The sequence below is a fragment of the Hippoglossus stenolepis genome, chromosome 18 (assembly GCF_022539355.2).
Source record: "Hippoglossus stenolepis isolate QCI-W04-F060 chromosome 18, HSTE1.2, whole genome shotgun sequence".
In the NCBI taxonomy this organism is placed as follows: Eukaryota; Metazoa; Chordata; class Actinopteri; order Pleuronectiformes; family Pleuronectidae; genus Hippoglossus; species Hippoglossus stenolepis.
In genome coordinates this window covers 14,824,571-14,846,018 of record NC_061500.1, presented here as the reverse complement: position 1 = coordinate 14,846,018, position 21,448 = coordinate 14,824,571, and the positions used below count along the sequence as shown (strand labels likewise).

The window sequence follows — 21,448 nt, the reverse complement described above, 5'->3', positions numbered from 1 at the left end:
TTTTCTTTACCGCAAATACTGAAGGAAACAAAGATTTTATTTCAGGCTATATGTGAATTAAGGCGTTGCAGAGAATGGAAAAATAAACTCGCTGTTCCCTATTATGTCTCACTTTCTCCCACCACCTCAGATCTTTTCTTTGTCTCCTGCTGTCTCCTCTGTTCCCTCCTCCTTCTTCCTCTTCTTCTTCCAAGTAACCTCCTCATCTCTCAGTCTGTCTGCAGCAGTCTCCCGCAACAGCGCGGCGCCGTGTTGAAGTATGCTAATGAGGGTGGCAGCATATGGCTCATTCCTTATTTAAGCTCAGCCGTCAGACAGACAGTAAGCCACTCAACTCGCCGAGCATCCCGTCTCCCTACCTGCCCCCGCTGGATCACACCACGCTGATCTCTTAATGAGGCTCAAGCGTTATCACAATCAGCTCAACGCACCTGGCAGGATCAGCAACGACTGCTTTATCACTTCAATCTGGGCTTCTATGTAAATCCTGTTACAGGACAATATGCGGGGAGCGCTTACTTAACACCGCCGCATTGTACCAAAAAGAGCTGGAAACTGATCTGACTCCCGAGCTCCGTCTGCGAGTGTGCGCACACACTCTGGCACAAACATTAATTCATGCATACACAGACACAGACACACACACACACGCCGACACACCTTTACCCACTGACAGGCTGGTATGTAGCCCTCTTCCATCATGCTGTTGTAAGCACTCTGTCACTGTGACAGTCCTGCTTTATTTGGTGATAGGAGGGTACGACCTTGCCTATCTCGCGCAGTTAGTCACGGATTTACAAGTGCACACACATACGCGCACAAATCACTGTCATGCCAATGTAACGGCGACTTAGGCTGAGGTTTGATACGTGCCCTATGTGTTTGTGGTGGAAGTGAATGAAAAATGGGAGCGTCAAACCATTCGAGGATTTATGACTCAAGTTGCATTTAGAGCTTTTCCTTTAGCTTTTCATTATTTTCATTATAACACTATGTGTGTTATTATTATAAGCATTAATGGTAGAACTTAGAACACAATATAGGGTCCATGTTGAGATGATAAAGAAAAAGAAGATAAAGTTCTAATATCATGAGAATAATGTCTTGATTGAGAATAAACTCATATTACAAGAAGATAATCGAAATTAAGAAGAAAATCACAATAAAACATTGTCATATTACAAATATTGTTTTATATATTACAAAAATAAAGTCCTAATTGAGATATCTGTGTAATATTTTGAGAAAGAAGTTATAATTTTACGAGAATAAGGTCATAATATAACAAGAATAATGCAGGCAACAAGCAGATCTGGTGATATGCGCCTACTTAAATGATACTTAGCCTAAAACTTCAATATGGCCCTGCCACACATTACAAGCAAATATATTAGCAGGTCGTAAAACTTATCACATTTCACACGTCTAAAACACAAGCGAGGAAACACATCGTGTTCATGTGAGGAAGTTTTAAAATATCCATCAAAATCTTGGTGAAGAAAACCGCATCACCCCCTCGACCAGAAAGAGGATGACACACTCAATCGTGTAACTAAAGGCAGTAGATTCATTTTATCTGGTAAAGCAGGTGGAACAATATTTATGCAGCCTGAACCACTTTGCATGACATGAAAGAAGCTTATTATTTACACAAGAGTTCATTGTGCAAAACTCAGAATATCAATCTTTGAATAAATTAGGACAGATCCCAAAAATCTGCACTTGGATGCTTCACTTAGATGTGTCACAACCTGCACACAAAAAAAGGAGCTGTGATGGATTCATGTAGCTGGAATCTAAATCTCTTAAGTGTTACAAGGCCTTAGTTCTCTGCTAAGAACTGCTGCGCTTTCCCTGAGGGCTGCGACGGTACACTTCAGAACAAAGGGAAATAAATGGCTCTAACTAGTAAGATTGTGTGTGTGTGTGTGTGTGTGTGTGTGTGTGTGTGTGTGTGTGTGTGTGTGTGTGAAATACATCTAAACCACACACTTCCAAATATAACTTCAAACAGCTCTGTGTCAATGTTTGTTCACCTCGCTGTCTCTCATTCCCAAAAGACACAGCACTTCCCACTATACAGTCTCACTCAAACAACTGTGTTTGCCTTAGCGAGGCCAGACAAGTGACATAAGTTTGATCAAGGAGAAAAATACACACACACACACACACACGCACATTAAGAGGTGCTTATATTTTTATCCATGTTCCCTCTATGTTTCCATCTGTTTCAGGAAAACAAAATCCTCTCAAAATATTATTACACAAAGACGAGAGCGTGAGACCTACAAAACCAAAACATAACCGGGTCAAACTCTTGTCAGCTATAATGAAAACAGTCTCTTACTGTGAGCTTGAGGCACAGTGACAAATTTCACGAGTAAAAAAAATAAAAGAAGCTGTATTTTCATGAGACAGCTTTTGCAGTTTGTCCGTATCTTCATGTCCCATCTTTTTTATTAGGTGTTATATCTCAGCATTAGAAAATATATTGTATATATAAAATGAGGGCCAGAGCACCCGCCTCGATCTCTGTGGGTTCTTTTGAGACTGAAGGAATTATTTATATAACCATCACTATGCTTTTCTTCTGCCTCTTCGATTGCATTCTTGAGGGTCAGAACGTGTTCGATGTGTGAAAGTGGTGAAACACTTTTATGGTTCTAGCTCATGGGGGCGTGGCAACACCAGCGTCACTTAGACAATCTCAACGGAGCAGCCCACTCAGCATGTGTCACCTACACGTACAGAACTTGGCAGGGACCTGTTGCACGTCCAGATGTACAAAAAAGCCTTTTGGGCCAATGGCCGTCACCCTTCAGGAAGTTGGCCATTTTGGAGAGTCTCAGGCGTTATATTTTAACGAACTCCCGAAGAAAGTTATTAGATTCACCTCAAAATCAGGTTGAGATGACATCGAGGAAAAATAAGATGAAATATTTGAATAAATAATGAAAGGCTTCATTTTCATTGAACGGGCATGTCCGTAGCGTGGCGTTGAAATTGGGATGTTTTGCCATGACACAGGAAGTTCCTTTACAACACAGGCTCGCAGTAAGAGCTTACAACAGCTTTTGATTCTCAACCTCCGCCATTATGGCTCCATTAACTTTTTGTCACATTTTTCATACAATGTATTTCAGGTTCCGCGGTGTCTCTAAGAGCCGTTTTATTTTCTCACTTGCTGCTTTATTCATTTCCTTTCTGCACTTTACTGTTGACATTCTCACTTCAAGTCTGACTAATTAATATCCCCAATTTCTAAACAAAGCATAAAAAAAATCATGGAGCGGTCCTTTTGAAATGTTCTCTCCTCCTTGCGTCTTTGATAAAACTTTAATGAGACCTTTCCGGATTGATACGTGGGATTCTTAAGGGAGTACAACTGTAATCACTGAGGGTCCTTGGGGATAAAATCACAGTAGGGAAGCTCATTTATTGACGCTCACTTGAAAGGAAGCAATGTTAAATCGTTATTATTTTGTAATTGTTTTGCGAATAAAAGCAGGTTTGTGAGTGCAGACATAGTGAAAAGACCTTCCATTTCCATTGTCGTCAATCTCTGCTTGATCATAACCCTGGTGAAAATGTAGCGACTGAGGGCATGTTCCCATTTTAGTTTGAAACAGCTTAAGAGCTTTGTGTGTCGTGTGCGTGTGTCCACTGTGGACACAAGTAGTGCGTGTGTGTTCTCCTCTGACTCACTGTCCAGCCTCCTCCATCTGTGGTCATGTCACAGTAGACCTGGAAGCCTGCAGGGTAGTGAACAGGAAACACGGAGTAGATGCCATCCTCCCTCTGACCACTAGCGTACAGATCGCCGCAGTCACGTGGGCGCGAGCCTAGGGAGAGGTGAAAACAGAGGAGGCATGAAATTAAATGAGGTCCAACTTGGCTCGCGAGGGCAACGAGCGCTCGCAGCTGTAAGAACAAAGAGAGGGGATGAGGAAAAACACGAGAAAACACATGTCACCCCGTCTTCTGTCTGCAGCCAGGCTCTGCAGAGGCACGTGAGTACGGTGAACATGAGGTGTGAAGTGGTCCCGTCAAAATGACAAACCACAATGTCAGCGTACTCTGCTGTCTGGACTGTTTTTCCAAAAATGATGCATCTCAAAAAGCACAATGAGTTTGTTTTCTTTTCAAGGGCATGATCTTTCAGTTTAAGACCAGGACTTATTTATTTTACGTTCATATTTTGTAATGCTTGTTTTTCTTTAATCACAGTAATGGGAATGTGGTGTAATAATAAAGGGGACTTCCTGTTTGTAATGTACGGGGCTCTTGAAGCTAAAGAATCCACAGACGTACAGTGTAATCACTATACGTCTGGGAATTTTGCGCACGCTCAGACGCATGGTGAACGTGAGGAGAAGAGCTGAAGCTGGAGTGAGGAATTCAAGCACAAGCAGGGTAGATTTGAGTGCAAGCGGGGTTTTCAGTTGGAGCTTTACAAAATGTGAATGTGAAATCAATAAGTCCTGGCCTCAAACTGAGAAACACCACTGTTAAATAAAGTTAGGGTGAAAAAAAAACATAAATGAGGAGGTAGAGAATGTCTGTGCTGAGAGGAAGGACCCAAAAAAGATGGACCGCGAGACGGATGGGGCGGAGGATAAATGAAAAAAAGACAGAAGGCCAGTTGTTCCAAATAAAGACGGGATGCTGTGGAGAAGAAGTAGAAATACAGCACAGAGACGCAGATTTGAGACGGCACAAGCTGTGAGTGAAAGAGGAAAACAAAAGTGAGGGAGGAAGAAGTACGGCTCACAGTTACGACACAAACGGAGAGGGTGCAGGATATAAAAAGAGAATTCATGAAGAGTTAGGGCGTAGACAAAGACAAAGAGACGGGAGGCTTGTAAGCTACAGCCGTGCGGAACGGCAGCACCCTCGTCTGTGACTCAGAAACCCGTCTCACACCAGGGATACAGAAAAAATCTATTCCCCAGGAGGAAGGAGAGGAATTCTGTGATGAGTACAGTGTCATAGATTATGCATGCCAGCCTTCACCGGGTCAAACTCCTGAATTTAAAACAGCCGGGAGAGTTCTTGAAAAGGCCGTACGAGATTTCTTTTTTTTTTTGTTACAGTCCCTACATGATATGGGATGTTTGGTCTCCCCGAAGCTTTTCCGTCTCTCTGTCCGCCTAATAAGCTCCGACTTTCATCATCATCACACATAAATGGTAGAATTTCACAGTCGCTCTCTTTCATTACAGGAAGCTGAAGCTGTCTCGGTTCCATGGGACATTAAAAAAGACACTATCATCATTATTTAAGAATTTGCTCCTCTATAACAAAGGCTATCAAAGTTAGTTTTTTTTTTGTGTGTTAAATGATCCTTTGCGAGGGAGAAGTTCCTCTTCCGTGGACCCTCGTATTGATCGTGCTGCTACTACACGTCCACTTGCTTGACTTACTTCACGACTTCACACACATTAAGTATTCTGCTGTTCCATTGTTTGGTAATTCCTCCACATTGCTTGTCATCTTCCCCGAGCCCAACATGTAACCCTCGCTCTCTAATTGACATGATGTGTCAGAAGTAGTTTCCCGTCACGGCTACGACCCGTTCTCAACATTACTCGCATTATTCTTGTTGTCACTTCGCCCGTCACTAATGCTTCCTGTCATTTTAGCGCCGGCTGTTCCCTCCCGCCCCGCAGTAGTTATTGCTTCTCCAACTCGCCCAGTGTTTCCCCCGCCTTCAGCCATCGCTTAATTCCCGCACACACCTGTGAACCAGTTTCCAATCGCCCAATCAGCTCTCCGGCATTCACCGCACGGCCACTTTGCCTCCGTTTCCTGCCAGACTGTCAGGTGCACATGTTGCCGTAATAATCCCCTCGACATGTTGCCTGTTTCCACCTGCATGGACAATTATGGGCTTTTTTTTCCTCAATTTACACCAAGTATGAGCATGTGATCTCCATCTGGATCCATCCCCCAGACAATAACATCTGAGCACATGCATCATTCATTTTTGACTATAGGCTTTTTGCAAGAGGAGACATGTCAGTTTCCTGCCTTTGTACCTTTTACCAGGCCTTTACTAAGCTCACTAAAAGAGGCAAAGTTAGGAGTTTTTTTCACTTCTTGGGTTGTTTTTAATTGGTCATGCTCTACGATCTACTGCCTTTTTTCATTAGTGTTGGTTATCTCTTTTTATTTATTTTCAAGCAACCCATTCTTGCTCTTAATTAAGAACCTTCTCCTGGTTCTATTCCATGTCTTAAAGTTAGGGTTGGTAATCCTGGAAAAGAAAGCAAGAGCAGGCTACTCTTAAAACAAATGCAACCAAGACATCCCACGCCCTCCAGCCCTCTCGTCAAAGCCACGCCCCCAAAACACATGAACGGGCACTGACTAGAAAACTGCTGGAGAGACTATGCGAGTAATGCGAGGGCCACAGACACCGGCTTTTTCTAAATCTATCAATGGCTTTCAGGACGTGAAGAGGATTTCAACGAATAACATAAAAAAGTGTTTCAGAAACAAATTACCAACCCGACTTTTAAGATATTGGAACATATTGACTTCTCACTCCTCCTGGACGATGTACGTGTAAATATATACTTATACTTTATATCTATGTTTGTATATATTGACTTTGAATTTATTGTTTGTTACTTATCATTAGTGGAGATAGTGGGTTTGAAATGGTGAGCGTATGTTTGTTTGATATGATTTATTATATGATTTGTTTCTGTGTAAAGGATGAAAACGAGATAATTCATAAAAAAAATATTTTCCAATTACATTTTTATTTGGCTGAGATCTATTCCAAACAAAATGCCAGACTCTGTTCACATGTGGTCTGGTTCTGATTGCAATGCTGTGCACATTTTCCTCTTCCCAGTAGGATACTGTGCAGATTGCTTCTCTTGCTTAGTTTGGACAGATCAGCTGTTAATGGAGCCTCAGTTGAATTACAGTAAGCTTTGTGCTATCTGATCGTATCTGTCCGACTCCTCTGTTTGAGTTCCTTTCCAGCACAAACCGAGCCTTTACATTCCCACCTGTAGAATTATACTCCTTTTTGACAAACTACATTTCTATTATTGAACAGTCCCCCTGGCTGTGTGTCCATAGATCTCATAGATCCCAGCTCCAAAGTAACTCCCCTTTGATGGTCTATAAACGCTTAAAGGACAAGGCTGGTGATATTCTATATTTTTCTCACTGCCAACAATTCCCACGAAAAATACCAAAGTATACGATCGGTCTGTCTCTCTATACGTTCTGACACTCTGAACTGTTCTGGTTCCTGCTGAAATTGATTTTTATTAAAAAGGGTTTTCCTAAATCAGGTCACCACTGTAGTTTCTAACAGAAGGAACTAAAATAGTCCATTTTTCTGTGCTATTTTCTGCTGCTGAGAACTATACATTTGTAGCAGCAGGATGTGGGACTGACTCAAGAGACAAAGCCAATGTTTACAAAGGAATATATCACCTATTGTGACTTATTAATGTGTGTTAATATAAATGTAATAAGCTAACAGGCTCTGAATACACAGATTTTAGCGGGTGGCAGTGGGACGGGACCTCTGAGGAGAGAGAGACTGTTCTAAAACCCGTCTGTGTGGGGACAAAATCTTCAGTTACATAAACCCTCCGAAGCAAGTCACTCTGACATCTCAGGCACTGCACAGTGGGAAGTGAACTCATTTAAATGCACCCTGCCCTCCTACCTTCAGCTAACACGTCTCATTTAGTCACAAGCATTACAGTGGTTCCCAAACACGAATACGTCCTGCATCCAACCTTTATTCATGACTTGACTTTCTTACTTTTGTTTTAAAATGTATTACTTATAATTCTGAATTATTTATATAGCAGCAAAAATGCTAATAAAAAAAAAAGTAGTAAATGTCAAAGCAATATGCATGTGCTCATAGCTGACAAACGCTTTGAACTTTAACTTGTAAATCCTTATGGAGACAAGTAGGATTCTTACAGGGGTTTTTAAGTTTGCACACAGACATGAGCATTACATCTGAAAATGTGCCGTTGCGTATGCACGCGTAGAGTTTTTATTTATGTTTTATTTTGTTAATTTATTTGCACCTCAGTGTGAACACTTAGTATATGAGACAGTCAGTAAAATGGTAAATGGTCTGTATTTATATAGTGCTTCCCTTGATGACCGCTCAAAGCACTTTACATCGAAGTTTTGCCATTCACACACTTTCTAACAGTGCATCTATGTGTATCGCTTTCTCTATCACACATCACTTATACACTTGCTGGCAGGAGCAATTCAGGGATCAGTATCTTGCCCGAGGACACTTTGGCACGTGAAATGAGAATGAGACTGGGCTCAAACCCCCGGCCCTCTGGTCAGTGGACAACCCGCTCCACCTCCTGCGGCCTGAGCCACAACTGCCCTAGCACCTGGTACACTGACCGCACAGTATGTAAGAGTGACACTGACTTACAAAAGGATCAATAGTGTATGTGTTAGTGACATGTAGGTCAACACGAGAATGTATTGCATGCTGCATAAAAGTGCACATGTGTATAATATATGTTTTATACCATATGTGATTAGTGCTGATGTGGTGTTTATTCTACTTCAGTGAAAGATGTCTTTGATAAAATGTCAAGGTTGCACTTTACAAAAAACACGCACTGATTGCCTCTGGGTGCTGTGAGCGAAAACCAGGCCTGTGAGTAGGAGTTGGTGGACTTTATGTAAAGTGCATGTAGATAACATTTAAAGGAACGCACTGCTTTTGTGTATTTTTCTACACTGTACAGCATTACCATATTATATCATGGTGAGCATGTATAACCGTATAAGACGCTTTAAACCTTGTGAAGTAAAACATGTGACGCTCTGTCCATGGTGCTGAACCTCAGAGCTGGTTGGTCAATTTGTTTGAATGTTGAACAGCTTCACTCCTGACATTTACATGGCTTAAGGATATCTGTGCTTTAAATAGGTCAATGTGATGCACTCTGGGAAAATTCTGAATCCATGAAGCCTACCTGAATTTCAAGTAGCAATAATGAATTATAAATCAAATAACAGTGACTTATAGCGCCATTGCCATTGCAAAGTATTAGAGCCTAATTAGGACCTAATTTACTGAAGAAAATTATTGGAGTTAAAATTATCTCCTGGGTTAATATAAAAGGGAAAAAGAAATAAGGAAAAGACTGCCACTGCAAATAATTTAAGTATTTCTGCACAAGACCGGGCTCTTAGTGAATCTTCTTTGTCTGTATGAAGCCCAGGACGGTTTATGACGTGGGAGGTGACGTATCCCAGCTTTAAGAATAGGAGTGGGTAAAATTACTGCTGTTTTAAGAATAACAGTCAAAGGCCATGGAAATAATTAATAATAATAAAAAAGGCCATTTCACACAGAAGAGTAAATTCAAAACGTCAGAATGAATTGTATCTAACAGTCTGGTGCAGTGTCCCTGTATGTCCCTTGTGCGATGGCTAAGGAAAAGGTCAAAGGTCTGCATATAATAACCAAGGGCGTTTTAAGGGACTTTAAGGGGGCCCTGGCAAAAGGGACTTGATTCGTTTAGCATCAAAATAAATAAACAGTGTATACCGTACTTATAAAAACTAGTAAAGTAAAGTAGTAAAGCTTAAGTGCAAACCCCAATATCATCCCAGGTACATCATCCTTTTAAATGTTCTAGTCTTTAACCAAACGCTAACTTTACAAAGGTTTAAGCAGAAATGTAGTGGTATGGGGCCTTGTTAGGGGGTCTCAGACCACACTTTGCAGTGTCCTGTATCCTTCATAGAATTTTAAGTAAAACTTCACCCCAAAGTTTTGAAACCCTGGGTAGTGTTAGGAACCATGTTCAATTCATAATTATTAGTTTTTTTTATTAATTTGATAATAAATGTGATAATAAAACCAGAATTAAGGAATTTCATCAAAAAACAGTCACATAATTTAGTTTACACCTCAAAAAAAACACATTTAAGTGTTCAATATCTCTTTGAGTGGTTTCCACAAAAATTGTCATCACTGTAGACACCTCTCAGCTTGAGGCCCAGAGCAATTACTTGCTTTGCCTACCCTGTTGCGGCGCAAAAATAGAATATCGGTTTTCTCACTTATCTAATTTGTATAGAAATAAGTGTTGTAAACTTTAAGAGTAAAACTTTCTGACACATAGATCTATTTTCCGAGCTGCAAGTGGAGGAGATGCTCATGTCGGGAAAATATTAGTAATGAGCTGTAATATTTGACAGAAGTGGACACTTGTTTCCAACAGGTTGGTTCGAAATAATAGGAACAGCAAATATCCACGAGAGATTCTCCTACAGCCACAACAGGGCTGATGTAATCATCCTCACCACCTTCCACTGGATGCTGACTACACCATGTAAAATACGAATTGAAAATACATAGAGCTCATTTATCATTACTCCTAATTATGGACACTTCACCAGACATTTCCCCTTACATGCACAATCTGAAACAATGTATCACATGAGCCATTAAGAATTAATATGTTCATTCTCTGTTAAGAGCAGTATTGTGACTTCACATCTCGTTGCATCGCATTGCGAGGTGTTGTAATTGCGTTCTCCCCATACACTGGGCACACACTACACAGATCATAAATTGACTAATGGTTTCTTCAACAATGGGGACCAATTGTGTTTCTGTCTCTGTCATCGTTATAATTAGCGCAGAGCCAGGAGACAGCAAATTAAAACTTGAAGACATTATTGCCCGTTTGGGCGATGATACCTACTGTGAGATAATGATTCTGCAAAGATCTAATTTCTCTATTGATTGATTTATTATTTACTGCCGCCGCAAATTCTGCCGCGTTTTAGTGTAACTGTGTTAAGGCTGGGAACTTCTGGAAGGTGGTTGGAGGCATAAATCTGAAACAGAAGCTTTAACCACCACTGAACATTTTCAGCACCATGGACAGAGCCTCAGCCAGTGTGTCCCACTGCCCTATTAAAACCACATACCTCCGAAATATCCAGCTTTCAAATGTTAAGAAAAACAGCCCTGTTTCAAGCTTTTCACATAATCCAATGGGTTTTTAATGATTCATTAAACTAAACGATTCAGAGATTTATTTCAACTCATAAGGGAACACTTAAATCTATCATTTTATCTGAAAAAATCTAATTCACCAGAATGGGAGATTCATAATGTTTTACTCTGCAGCAGCACTATGTAAATTATCGGTGTCCAAAACCATGGGACGAACCAAGTTTCATGTTTACACTGGATCCGGGTCGTTTTGGTTTCACATTTCAAGTTAGGGAGCACACAAAATACTTTTTGTATGACATACATACATCCCGCAATCACCTAGGTGGTCTGCATCTACCTATACTTGACATTGATTGGTTTGTAAACGGGTGAATGAGTGACGTTGGTGTGTTGTCAGCTTGGGGGGGTCTTTCTGTTTGGAATGAGGAAATAGAAGAAAAGCTCATTACCGTTATTTTCATTGCGGCTGTAATATCATTATCTGTACTTGACACAATTTCAATCGCCCCAAATGAAAATCCTCATCGTTCAAACATTAAACTGTCGGCGGTGAAGACTGCAAATAATCCTGTGAGGCGCTTCCGCTTCTTTGTGTCCTTCTATTGTTTATTGTCGTCTCAACCTTCTACAATTAGTTCAAAGGTCTGAACTCTTGATGTTCATAGTGCAAATGATCCATTCACACCTGTTATAACAAGGTGGGTGTGAAAGCCCTCTTAGATGGTCTAATTCTAGGTGTCAGAATTAAAAATTTGTATACAATTCAGTATTAATGTTATGTCATATATATAGAGAAAAGTGGTGGATATATAATATATAACTAGAGTAGAAGATGCATCAACATTAAACATCATATTTCAATGGGAAAAGTGTCCTGTCAATCCCAGAAACCAGCAGAACTTCAGAGTTTTAGAACTGAAGGAGAGTAGAAGAGTCTCCCCAAAAAAAGACAGATGATTCAGTTTAACTTTCAAACCATTGTCAGGAGACGGCACAGGTTTGAGAAAACAACAGCTGATAGGTAGCAGGTGTCCCAGATAATTACCCAATTGCATCAATTAGCCAGATGAGGCCACATACCTAAACTGTTTGTAAAGTAGGCTATTAATAAAACAGCGTACACGTCGTGTGAAGAACTGCAGGTTCTCCGGCAAGAGTGAGTCTGAAAGTTTGAAAATATACTTCTGCTCTTGTCACAACCTAAGTACATGACTGTGGCCTCATGTTTGCAGATGTGTGAAACATACGTTCTGGAGTCTCGCTGGACCAAAAAAAAAACGTGCGTGGAATCTCTGTCACTTTATTATCGCAAGCTGTATGCTGTTCATGATCGGCCTTCGCTCTGTGCGCTGTGGCTACCGATGTGAGGCGAATCCAACAGGGGAATGCTACTGGGTGTAGATTGCCCGGTTAAAAGCCTTCCAATGGGATGATGCCTCAGGCCTTTCTCTGTCTCACAGCAACACAGCCCAGTGGACATACAAGTCATTCCTCATGTACAGTGAAAAAATCCACATCTCTACCAAGGCCAGTGGATAATGTGGATGAGATGGGCCCGAGGAAGCATACTGATATCACCGGGAGAGGTGGGGTCGGATGAATATGTGGTAAGATGGATGACGGACAGACCACACTGGAATATAATTTTACAGAATTGTGGAGTCTGGCTAACAGGGTGAGGGATCATGACATGGAGCGGAACACAGTGGCAGAAGGTCAAACATATATACGAGGGTAGCCAGTGGTGTATGAATTATATATACGGAGGCAGGGGGACAAATTGAATAGCAGACACACACACACATCTATAAAGGAGGAATCCAATCTTTCCAGTCAAGTATATATACTGTATATAAAAATCGCACCACGCATAGTTTCTCTTACCATTGGAGCAGCCCTTCAAACGGGCCCCTCGGACTGGTGCCCTCTGCAAGTCGGCCTTGACGCGCGCCTTCAGGCCCACGTTCTCCTTCTGCATGGCGTTAAGAGCGTCGCTCACCGAGTTCACCACCTTCACCATGTTGATCTGGCTGTCTGACAGCAGCTGCAACACACACACACAGCGGGAAAAAATACATATTTACGGTTGAGTTTCTTTTTTTTTTATAAAAGTGAAATGGCACCAGGCTTTTTGGTGTCTTTTACCTGAATAATTACACGTGGTGCATACTTTTCATTACCTCTGATTATTTACCAAGCGTCTTTAAAACCTTCGGGCATGCACACAGCGCTTTCAATTTATTTCATTACGTTTTAAAACTATTAAATTGTCAGTGGCAGAGTCCCCCATTCCTGCCCTGAATCCAAATGCTATTTGATACGAAGGACACGCGTTTGTGGAGTAATGAGGTATTTGTGGAGAGCAGAACAGAGCGTCCCGGGCAAAGAAACATATTTGTGAAAATACAAGTATAGCCACAGTGATATTACCGAGACATCACATTGTCCTTGCGGCTGAAAAACTAGTGAAATACGTGACTTGCTCTTCTTCTGTTATATATCTGAGTGCCTTGATGCACACAGTGATCCATGAACATGTCATTCTGAATGGATCACTGGTACCTGTATTATTAAAACATTCCAAGACATTCCAATCCAACAGTAACCACCTGTGTTCACAGTTACATGAAGGGACTCATCATTTATATGGAAGGAAGCTCTACAGGGAAGAACCCATAATTTTTATTTTTCAATTTCTTTGCAGCTATTCCCATAGAAGTAGTGATAATTAATAACTGCCTCTGAAACTGTCTGCATGGATGGTATAAACGTTATGGACGATAGTGTAAAACATTTTCCGGGGATCATTACGAAACTGTGGCAGAATAAAATTAAAATATGGCAGGTTGCCAAAGTTTGGATTATTAATGGGAAACACTGACATGGCGAGATTATTAATGTTATAGTCTGACATTTAGAATAAATACATAAAATTGTGTTTTTTTTATTTTATAAATGTGAAAAAAAGTTGGATATATAGTCTCAGAGTTGTGAAAGTTTGACCCTTTTACAAAAAACTCATCAAATCTAAGCTGGTTTTGATTGTGAGAATTAAAATCAATTTTGGGAGTCAGTCATCACCAGCACTTGCTTAAACATATTTCTATAGCAAAGTCTGAATTTCAACTGGTTTTAACAGATGTTGTTTATTCCCTTGTATTTTTAAAGTACTTGTTACCTTATTTAGATAAATTAAGTATTATTGTTATCATTATTATTACTTCCCCAGTTTGACACGTCCATGGAAAAGGAGATGCGAACATGATTTCCTGGTCACGTGATGAGATATGTACTTGTTCGAAAAACTTGCAATAAAGTCATTGTTACCCGGTGGCAACACAATGGAACAGATCTATGTTACGATGTCACGATGCCCATGTTTGCTTTGCAATTGTCTTCTGGGTCTGATTCCAAGTTGAAATCTTGGAGATGCAACTCAAATGTGAGAGCATCATTGAACACACCAGCAAGGACGGAAGCTAAAGTAGTTCCATCTGCATGAACAGTGTGACATTGAAAAAAGAAAATAATAAACTTTATCGAACATGGAACTAAAAGGCAGCCTGGGATATAATAAAATAATATTACTGCACTTTATCTCTATAGTAACTCATTTTGTAGTTAATGGGCTACAACATACACTTTATAACCACTGGTACGGTAGAGTCCTTTAGGGACCTTTAGGAAACACACAGGTGCAAAAAATCCCATATAGCAAAGACACCACATGGTCCTTCATCCCACAATGCACCCCGGTGAATTGTGTGAAGCACAAAGAGCCCGCTGGGAAGGCTGGTGATGAATGTGTGTGCTCGGATTGGCAGAGAGCAGGGGTAACCTCTCTGATCTGCTGTGGTCACTCCGTTTCCTGCAGCCCTTTATGTACTGTTCCTCATGGAAAGGTCGTTTTCACACGTTGCCCTAGTTGGCCGACGCCTTGGCGCAGCCAGGTGTTGGGCCCCATACAGGACGACGCCATACTTTTCAGATATGAGGAATATGGCTCTTTCTTATGCTCACACGTACACACAAACTACCTTTCTTTAGTCTCCACAAAAAAACCACACACACATTGACCTGCAGTGTTCAAAGTCGTGTATAAGGAGTCCATGGTCTTCCATCAAAGGTACAGTATGTGTTTGTGTAGCTATATTCAGCTGTTACAGCTGCGTTAGACACAAACTCCAGTGGCCTTTCTCTGGCCTCAATAACAATGCGACACACCTCTGAGGCATGGCGAGCTGCACTGCAATCATATTACATGGGCACTGGAGCTTTAACCCACGCACCGGACACAAAAAAATAAGACACAGTATGTGAATGCCCACATGAAAGTACAAAGAAAAACCACACGTGTACAGCACACACACACAACATAAATGACCCGTTGTGCACAGCAGCGAAGCAGGATACAGCAAAGAAAACTGGGTTTTCTGTTCTCTGAATGTATCATTGTTTTGCAGAAACTTTTGTGTGTGTGTGTGCGTTCATGGGGGGGTTAGGCAAACTTTTCCACTGTTTTCTTGCAGGATTTGCTATTATTACACTGTTGGGTTTCTTCTAAGCTTTGTGTGTACCTTCCCTGCGTGCAAATTTATTTCCAGAGTTGTAATTTATTTGGTAAGCACACACTGTATGTTTGTCAGCGTGTGTTTGTGTGTGTGTGTGTGTTTGTGTGAGTGAGAAGGGAGAGACAATAGCAGAGGAGTGTCTGCAGTCTTAACGCTAAGCCTTGACTGACACATCAATTAGGATCGCGGTGTAATTAGCTCTCGTTAGGCAGACTTTACATTGGCTCACAAAATCAGTTAAACCACAGTGCGAAACACGAGGGGCCTCGTTTTTTTTACGAGTCAGGCTTTAAAATCCAGGCAAATTTAGGTGTTTATAACAGATCCGCTGCAGGCTCATTTTTTAACAAGAGATCCCTGTTCGAGCTCTACCTGATCCGCACACTAATACGCACTGCATCTGCACTCCTTTTCTTTTTCTTTTTTTCCCCTCTTGTTTAAAAGCAGTTTATTTTGATGTTTTGGGTCTAAACTTAACTGCATTACACACGGCTGAATTATTTTTTCGCCTAAGCACACAACAAGGTTTGCCTTTTTTTGGTCAGAATCAGATGTTCCGTGAAGTAAACACTTATCCCTGTGCGGCTGAGGTCACACAACAGAGACGAGTCGCGAGGCAGAAACCGGCAAGTTGAGAGAAAAAAAAAAATAAATAAAAAGTATTTCGGTCTCCATCTGCCTAACAGAACATCTTCACCTCTGAGACGAATGCTGTCCAGTCAACTGGAGCCTGCAGGAGCTAATGGGAGAAGTGAGAGGAGCCATCGAGTCACAGTGCTCCTCTCTTTCCTCTTGACTGGCAGAGCCCTCGCAAGTTGAAAATAATTTAAAGCCTCAAGCACATTTGTACAATTCCGTGGCCTCGCATATAAATCCAAGTAGCCCAAAGGTTTGAAATGTAATGAGAAAAACTTCAATCCACTGTACTTCCCCTGGACTTCTTTTCAAACGTCTACATTCACAGGACATGTGCTATAATGGAAAAAATATGAATGTTTCTGCTAAATTTTAATTTCCTGTTTTTTTTTTACTCAGTCTGAATGTTGTAAAATCTAATTCAGTTTGACTCGGAGGCAAAAAACTACAGCTCAGAAACAATTAGAAGAATTAATCAGTTAATCACAGAAATTAATCCACTAACTATTTTCATACTTGGTTCGTTTATTCAGTAATTAGTTTTTTTTTTTTTTTGGGGGGGGGGTTGTGCATTTTATATCATCGTAAACTAAATATCTTTGGGTTTTGCACGGATCAGACAAATCAAATTGAATTTATAACCTTAAACTCTGGGAGAAATCTTTAATGTTTGGCAGAGACTACACAATTAATAGATCCATCAAGACTATGAAACAGAAAAAAATTGTTTGTGATTGCTATAATCATTATTTGTGCGTTATTAAATCATTATTAAAGAGCAGGTCCCAAACATCCTGCCAGCCTGAAATATTCATTAATGAATATGATGCTGTAGAAACATCATGTGTCCAAAGGATCCATCCATTAGCTATACTATTTATCCTCTTGAGGGTTATGGTGTCGGGGTCTGGAGCCAATCCCAGTTGACCTTGGGAGGCGGGTAAATCCTGGAGAGGTCGCCAGACACATAGTCAATTTAAAGTGTCCAATCTGCATGTCTTTGGACTGTGGACAGAAGCTGGAGTGCCTGGAGAAATCCCACACTGACACAGGGAGAACATCAAATCTCCACACAGAACGAACCCAGCTGAACTGGGATTCAAACCAAAAACCTTCTTGCTGTGAGGCGACAGTGACATCCACAGCCCCAAAAGATCCAGTCGAGCTAAACGTATCGACTCTTAACCCCATCCTCTCTCACCATGCTGCACTTTTCCATCCAGATATTAGATCTATTTATTCTCATCCTGAACTTCACAGCATCTTTTTCATCTCTCGGTAGCTGTGTTGCAGAAGCTCATCTTCGTCCCCTCCACCTCTTCTTCAACGGGATCGCGGTGGCTAATTGTTCTCCCCGTGTGTTGTTTCTCTGATGCCAATAAGCTACAGCAGGATGTGGCTTTTTTTCAAAGATAACGGCAGATTCTGAATTCAGAGGGTGAACTAAAAATACCGTCCTGGATCAGGAGGACAACAAGGTGTCATATATTTCCCATCAACATACTTTCTTCTTACCCTAACAGATGTGCTTTTTTAGATTATTACAGTCCAGCTGCACTTACACCAACTATCAATAAACACTTGAGTTAACTTGGGGTAAGAAACCAGCTCAGGATTGTTCAGTGAACCTCTGCCTCAGTAACTGTATCCCTCTGATTGAACTGTCTTGGAGACCCGAGGCATACGGGAGTTCTCTGAAGCACAGAAACAATGAATAAAAGATTACCCTGATGATGGACAGAACCTTCACGCATTAAGGGGAATGTTTTCACAGCAAATCTGATCCACAGAGTCCCTGATCTTTGATCGGGCGTTCTGATTTTACCCGTGTGTCGTTTAGTGGGGGGGGCGGAGTCCAGCTGTGAGATTAAATCATCATTAATGAAATTAATTGGTGGAATGAACCACTTACTGACCTGGTCTGACTTCAGTAACACTCCCTCTGACATGCATCAACATGGTCTGTATTGTATTTCACCCTCAATTTGTTGTCAGTTTTTCCATTTAATGTCATTATATTAAAAAAGAACACTGATTCCTTTAATTGCTAATCTCATATTGCAGTAAAATATGAAAGGATGTTATTCATGGTGAAGGCAAAAAGCTAATTGTGATGATATTTTGTATTTTTTGTAATAGAAAATGTGTCCATTATAAAACAAATTTCCTTTGTATTATAATTTCAATATTTTTTATCCTTCAAAACAATGATATTCTTAATTCCTTTGAATTGGCAAGCTAATTCTTTAAAGCTACCGCTTTGCCGTATTGAAACATGTTTCCGTATTGTGTGTGACTTTTATCTACTTCTATTGCTTTTGAAGTTTTGTGCATCACATCCCTGGTTAAAATGCTGCAACAAGCAGAGAATTTTACTTTCTTAAGTCCTCAAAGGGCTGTGTTAAAAAGAATAAACATCTTGAGGCGATAAGGTTTGTTGCTCTACAGCAGCAGAGCTTTGCCCGGAAATCCATGGCAGCGGTTGTGGGCGTTGTTTCAAACCATTGATATTCCACAGGCACATAATTCAGTTTAAACTGCGACCCGTGGTTCAAGGAAATCATTAAGTCATGTACTTCCTCCAAGACTTTTACCTTCTTGCACCCTTTTAGCTGAATGTCAAGTCAGTTGTGTATGTGAGAGACATATAATGACAGTTGGACTTTTGCAGAAGAAGATCTAGCCCATCCATTTTTTAAAGCTGTGCAAGTCACAAAACCTCTGTGCTCATCCCATCAGGGTTGCTCGTGCTGGTTGGAGCAGCAACAAGACGACATTTAAACCTTTTATATATAATTTATGCATACAAGAAATAGTTTAACTTGTTATCATGAGAAAGGTGATCAGATCTGGAAACCTAGGGGTCATTGAAAAGACCTTTTAAAATTCACACGATTGGATTTAAAGATTCATATTGCGGTGCTGAGAAGAATTCACCTTCAGCGGGATCCTGAGCTTCTTTTTGTAAACACAAGACACAGATCTGCTCCTGTCAACAAGCAGCCAAGCAAATAGCAAACACTTTGTTTTTCAGACTTTGACATAAGTCACTGAGATACAGCAAATGTCAGTTAGTTATTGCTTTTTAAATCTGGTGACTGATCTCAATGCTCATGTTGTTTGCCCATTAGTCATTTGCAGACTTGAGAGCAAGTTGGCAATTAGTGGGGTAATTCATTTATTGGAATTCGTGTAGAAAGCTCAAGTCCTTTTAAAAGTAAATACTGATTTATAGACTTAACTAATGAAGGCACTAATTAACAAACTAAAACAAACTAACAAAACAAGTGCTACTAATAGATGCACTGTATGAATGTGTGTGTGTGTGAATGGGTGAATGGCAAACTGTAATGTAAAGCGCTTTGAGCGGTCATCAAGACTAGAAAAGCGTTATATAAATACGAACCATTTACCATTTCTCCGAACACTATGCCAGGAAAAATATTACTGTGTAAGGTTACATCTAGAAATCAGGGGCTATGCTGCTGCCATTATCGTGCTTGAATATAAAGGAGATCAAGTCATGCGGTGTGCCTCAGGGTTCAGTTCTGGGGCCTCTAATGTTCAGGTAAGGGAGGTTCAAAGAACCTAATGTGGTTAGACACGTTAGGCCAATGATAATTAAATGAAATAATTAACAGTCCAAACTACAGTAACATGAAAATTATTGACACTTTGACAAAAAACAGGCCCTCTTTGAAACAGCAGTTATTCACTTTAAAGCGCCAGCATTCAAATGACTTCATATCATCCTATATTTAAATGCTCGCATTGTTCTGTATTGTGTAGAGAGTTGCAAATCCAGCAAAAAACAACGTTGTGGGTGATCTGTCATGTCCACTGTACTTTGGGTTTCACATGATATAAGAAAAGGCAATAAAAACTAACAGTATTATATAAGAGTTTAGATTTGGAGCTAACACTAGCAATATACCTCTCCTTGACTGTCACTCTGAAAACCTGAGCTCAATATAATGTTATATTCCACTTTGTACCTGGTTTCTCCCATCAGCGTGATTTATTTGAATACACATAGGTGTGCTTTGGTTTACCTTTCTATTTTAGGCTTCGAGTTATGAAGAATTGAAAATGCATATTTTTGAAAAATCAGAACTGATTGGTCCGAAAGTCTTTGCAATCAGATTCTGCTGCCCTACACTTCAGGGGCTTGTGGGAGGGTTTCTGTCTACGTGGCAGGGTGCAACTGTTCTTCAAGGGGCTGTGGTTCACACAGAGCTATTACTAACACCGGCACAGTCAGCTCCATGTCATCGTATAAATCAGAAGTCCTGGCCACAGGTGGCCCATAGATCACACAGTCACACCATGGTGTCTGGCAGAAACAGCGGATGTGCACGCCACATGCCTCGCCTCCAAAGACAAAATCAATCACCCAGAGTTTCTGGGCTGCCAGCGCTACCTCCACTTAGCCTCTGTGCCCACTGCACTGTGCCACCTACACCCCATTAACAGCAGTGCAGGGACTGGCCCTCGTTCTGCTTCCATTGTGCTAACAATCAGCACCCATGGTTTTTTTTTTTGCCCATGGAGACGGACAGAGTAGACCGTTCCAGTGAGTTTCTGAGCGATTTCTAAACAATGTTCAAAAGAAAGAAAGCTGTATGGCTGGCAGCTAGGAAATCTATTTACTGCAGAATAGAGAGACTGAGCCTTATGGGCCAAAATTAAAGGCGTGTAGTGGAAAGATTTTCCACGCACATTTAGGAAATTTATCGTCGATAAATCAATGTGGACAGAGTCTAATTCCTCTGGGGAAACATTACGTTATCTTATTGCATTAGTGCGGAGGTTTTTCTGTTTCTTCATGATGGGCATTTTTTCCCCAGTGACCTCATTTTCAATCACTAGACTGCGTAAGTTATGGCCTATTGCACTTTAATCTCGCCCTCCGTGATAGTATGCAGTGCAAAGAGAAAGGAACATGGTGGAGTTGACGCTGGATTAGTGAATGATGGTGCTTTGATTTGGCAGACAGGAACACAAACATAGAGGAAACTCGCAAGTCCGATGAGCCACCACATGTCTTAAGGTGGATTTACAATCAATACATATTGATCGGTGTTTTACAATCCAGTCCTCAGGCACTGTACAGTCAATCACTTGGGAATTCAGTAAGAGTGTTGCACGCTGTATACGGATCTTCTGTTATTACCTCACAACCAATCACTTATATTTATTTAATTTTTAAATATTTAACTCATTATTTTTAGGCATAAAGAAG

The 21,448-nt window shown here is 40.8% G+C and overlaps 1 protein-coding gene across 2 annotated transcripts in view; it reads right to left on the bottom strand.

The window, feature by feature from the left end:
* fibcd1b (fibrinogen C domain containing 1b) overlaps positions 1-21,448 on the bottom strand; it is a 112,698-nt gene that overhangs the window by 54,188 nt on the left and 37,062 nt on the right. For both annotated transcript variants that reach the window (XM_035141732.2, XM_035141733.2), the window contains 2 exons: positions 12,884-13,043; positions 3,706-3,842 (listed from right to left, as the gene is read on the bottom strand). In XM_035141732.2, coding sequence (XP_034997623.1) covers positions 3,706-3,842; positions 12,884-13,043 — 297 coding nt within the window. The remainder of the gene's footprint in view (positions 1-3,705; positions 3,843-12,883; positions 13,044-21,448) is intronic.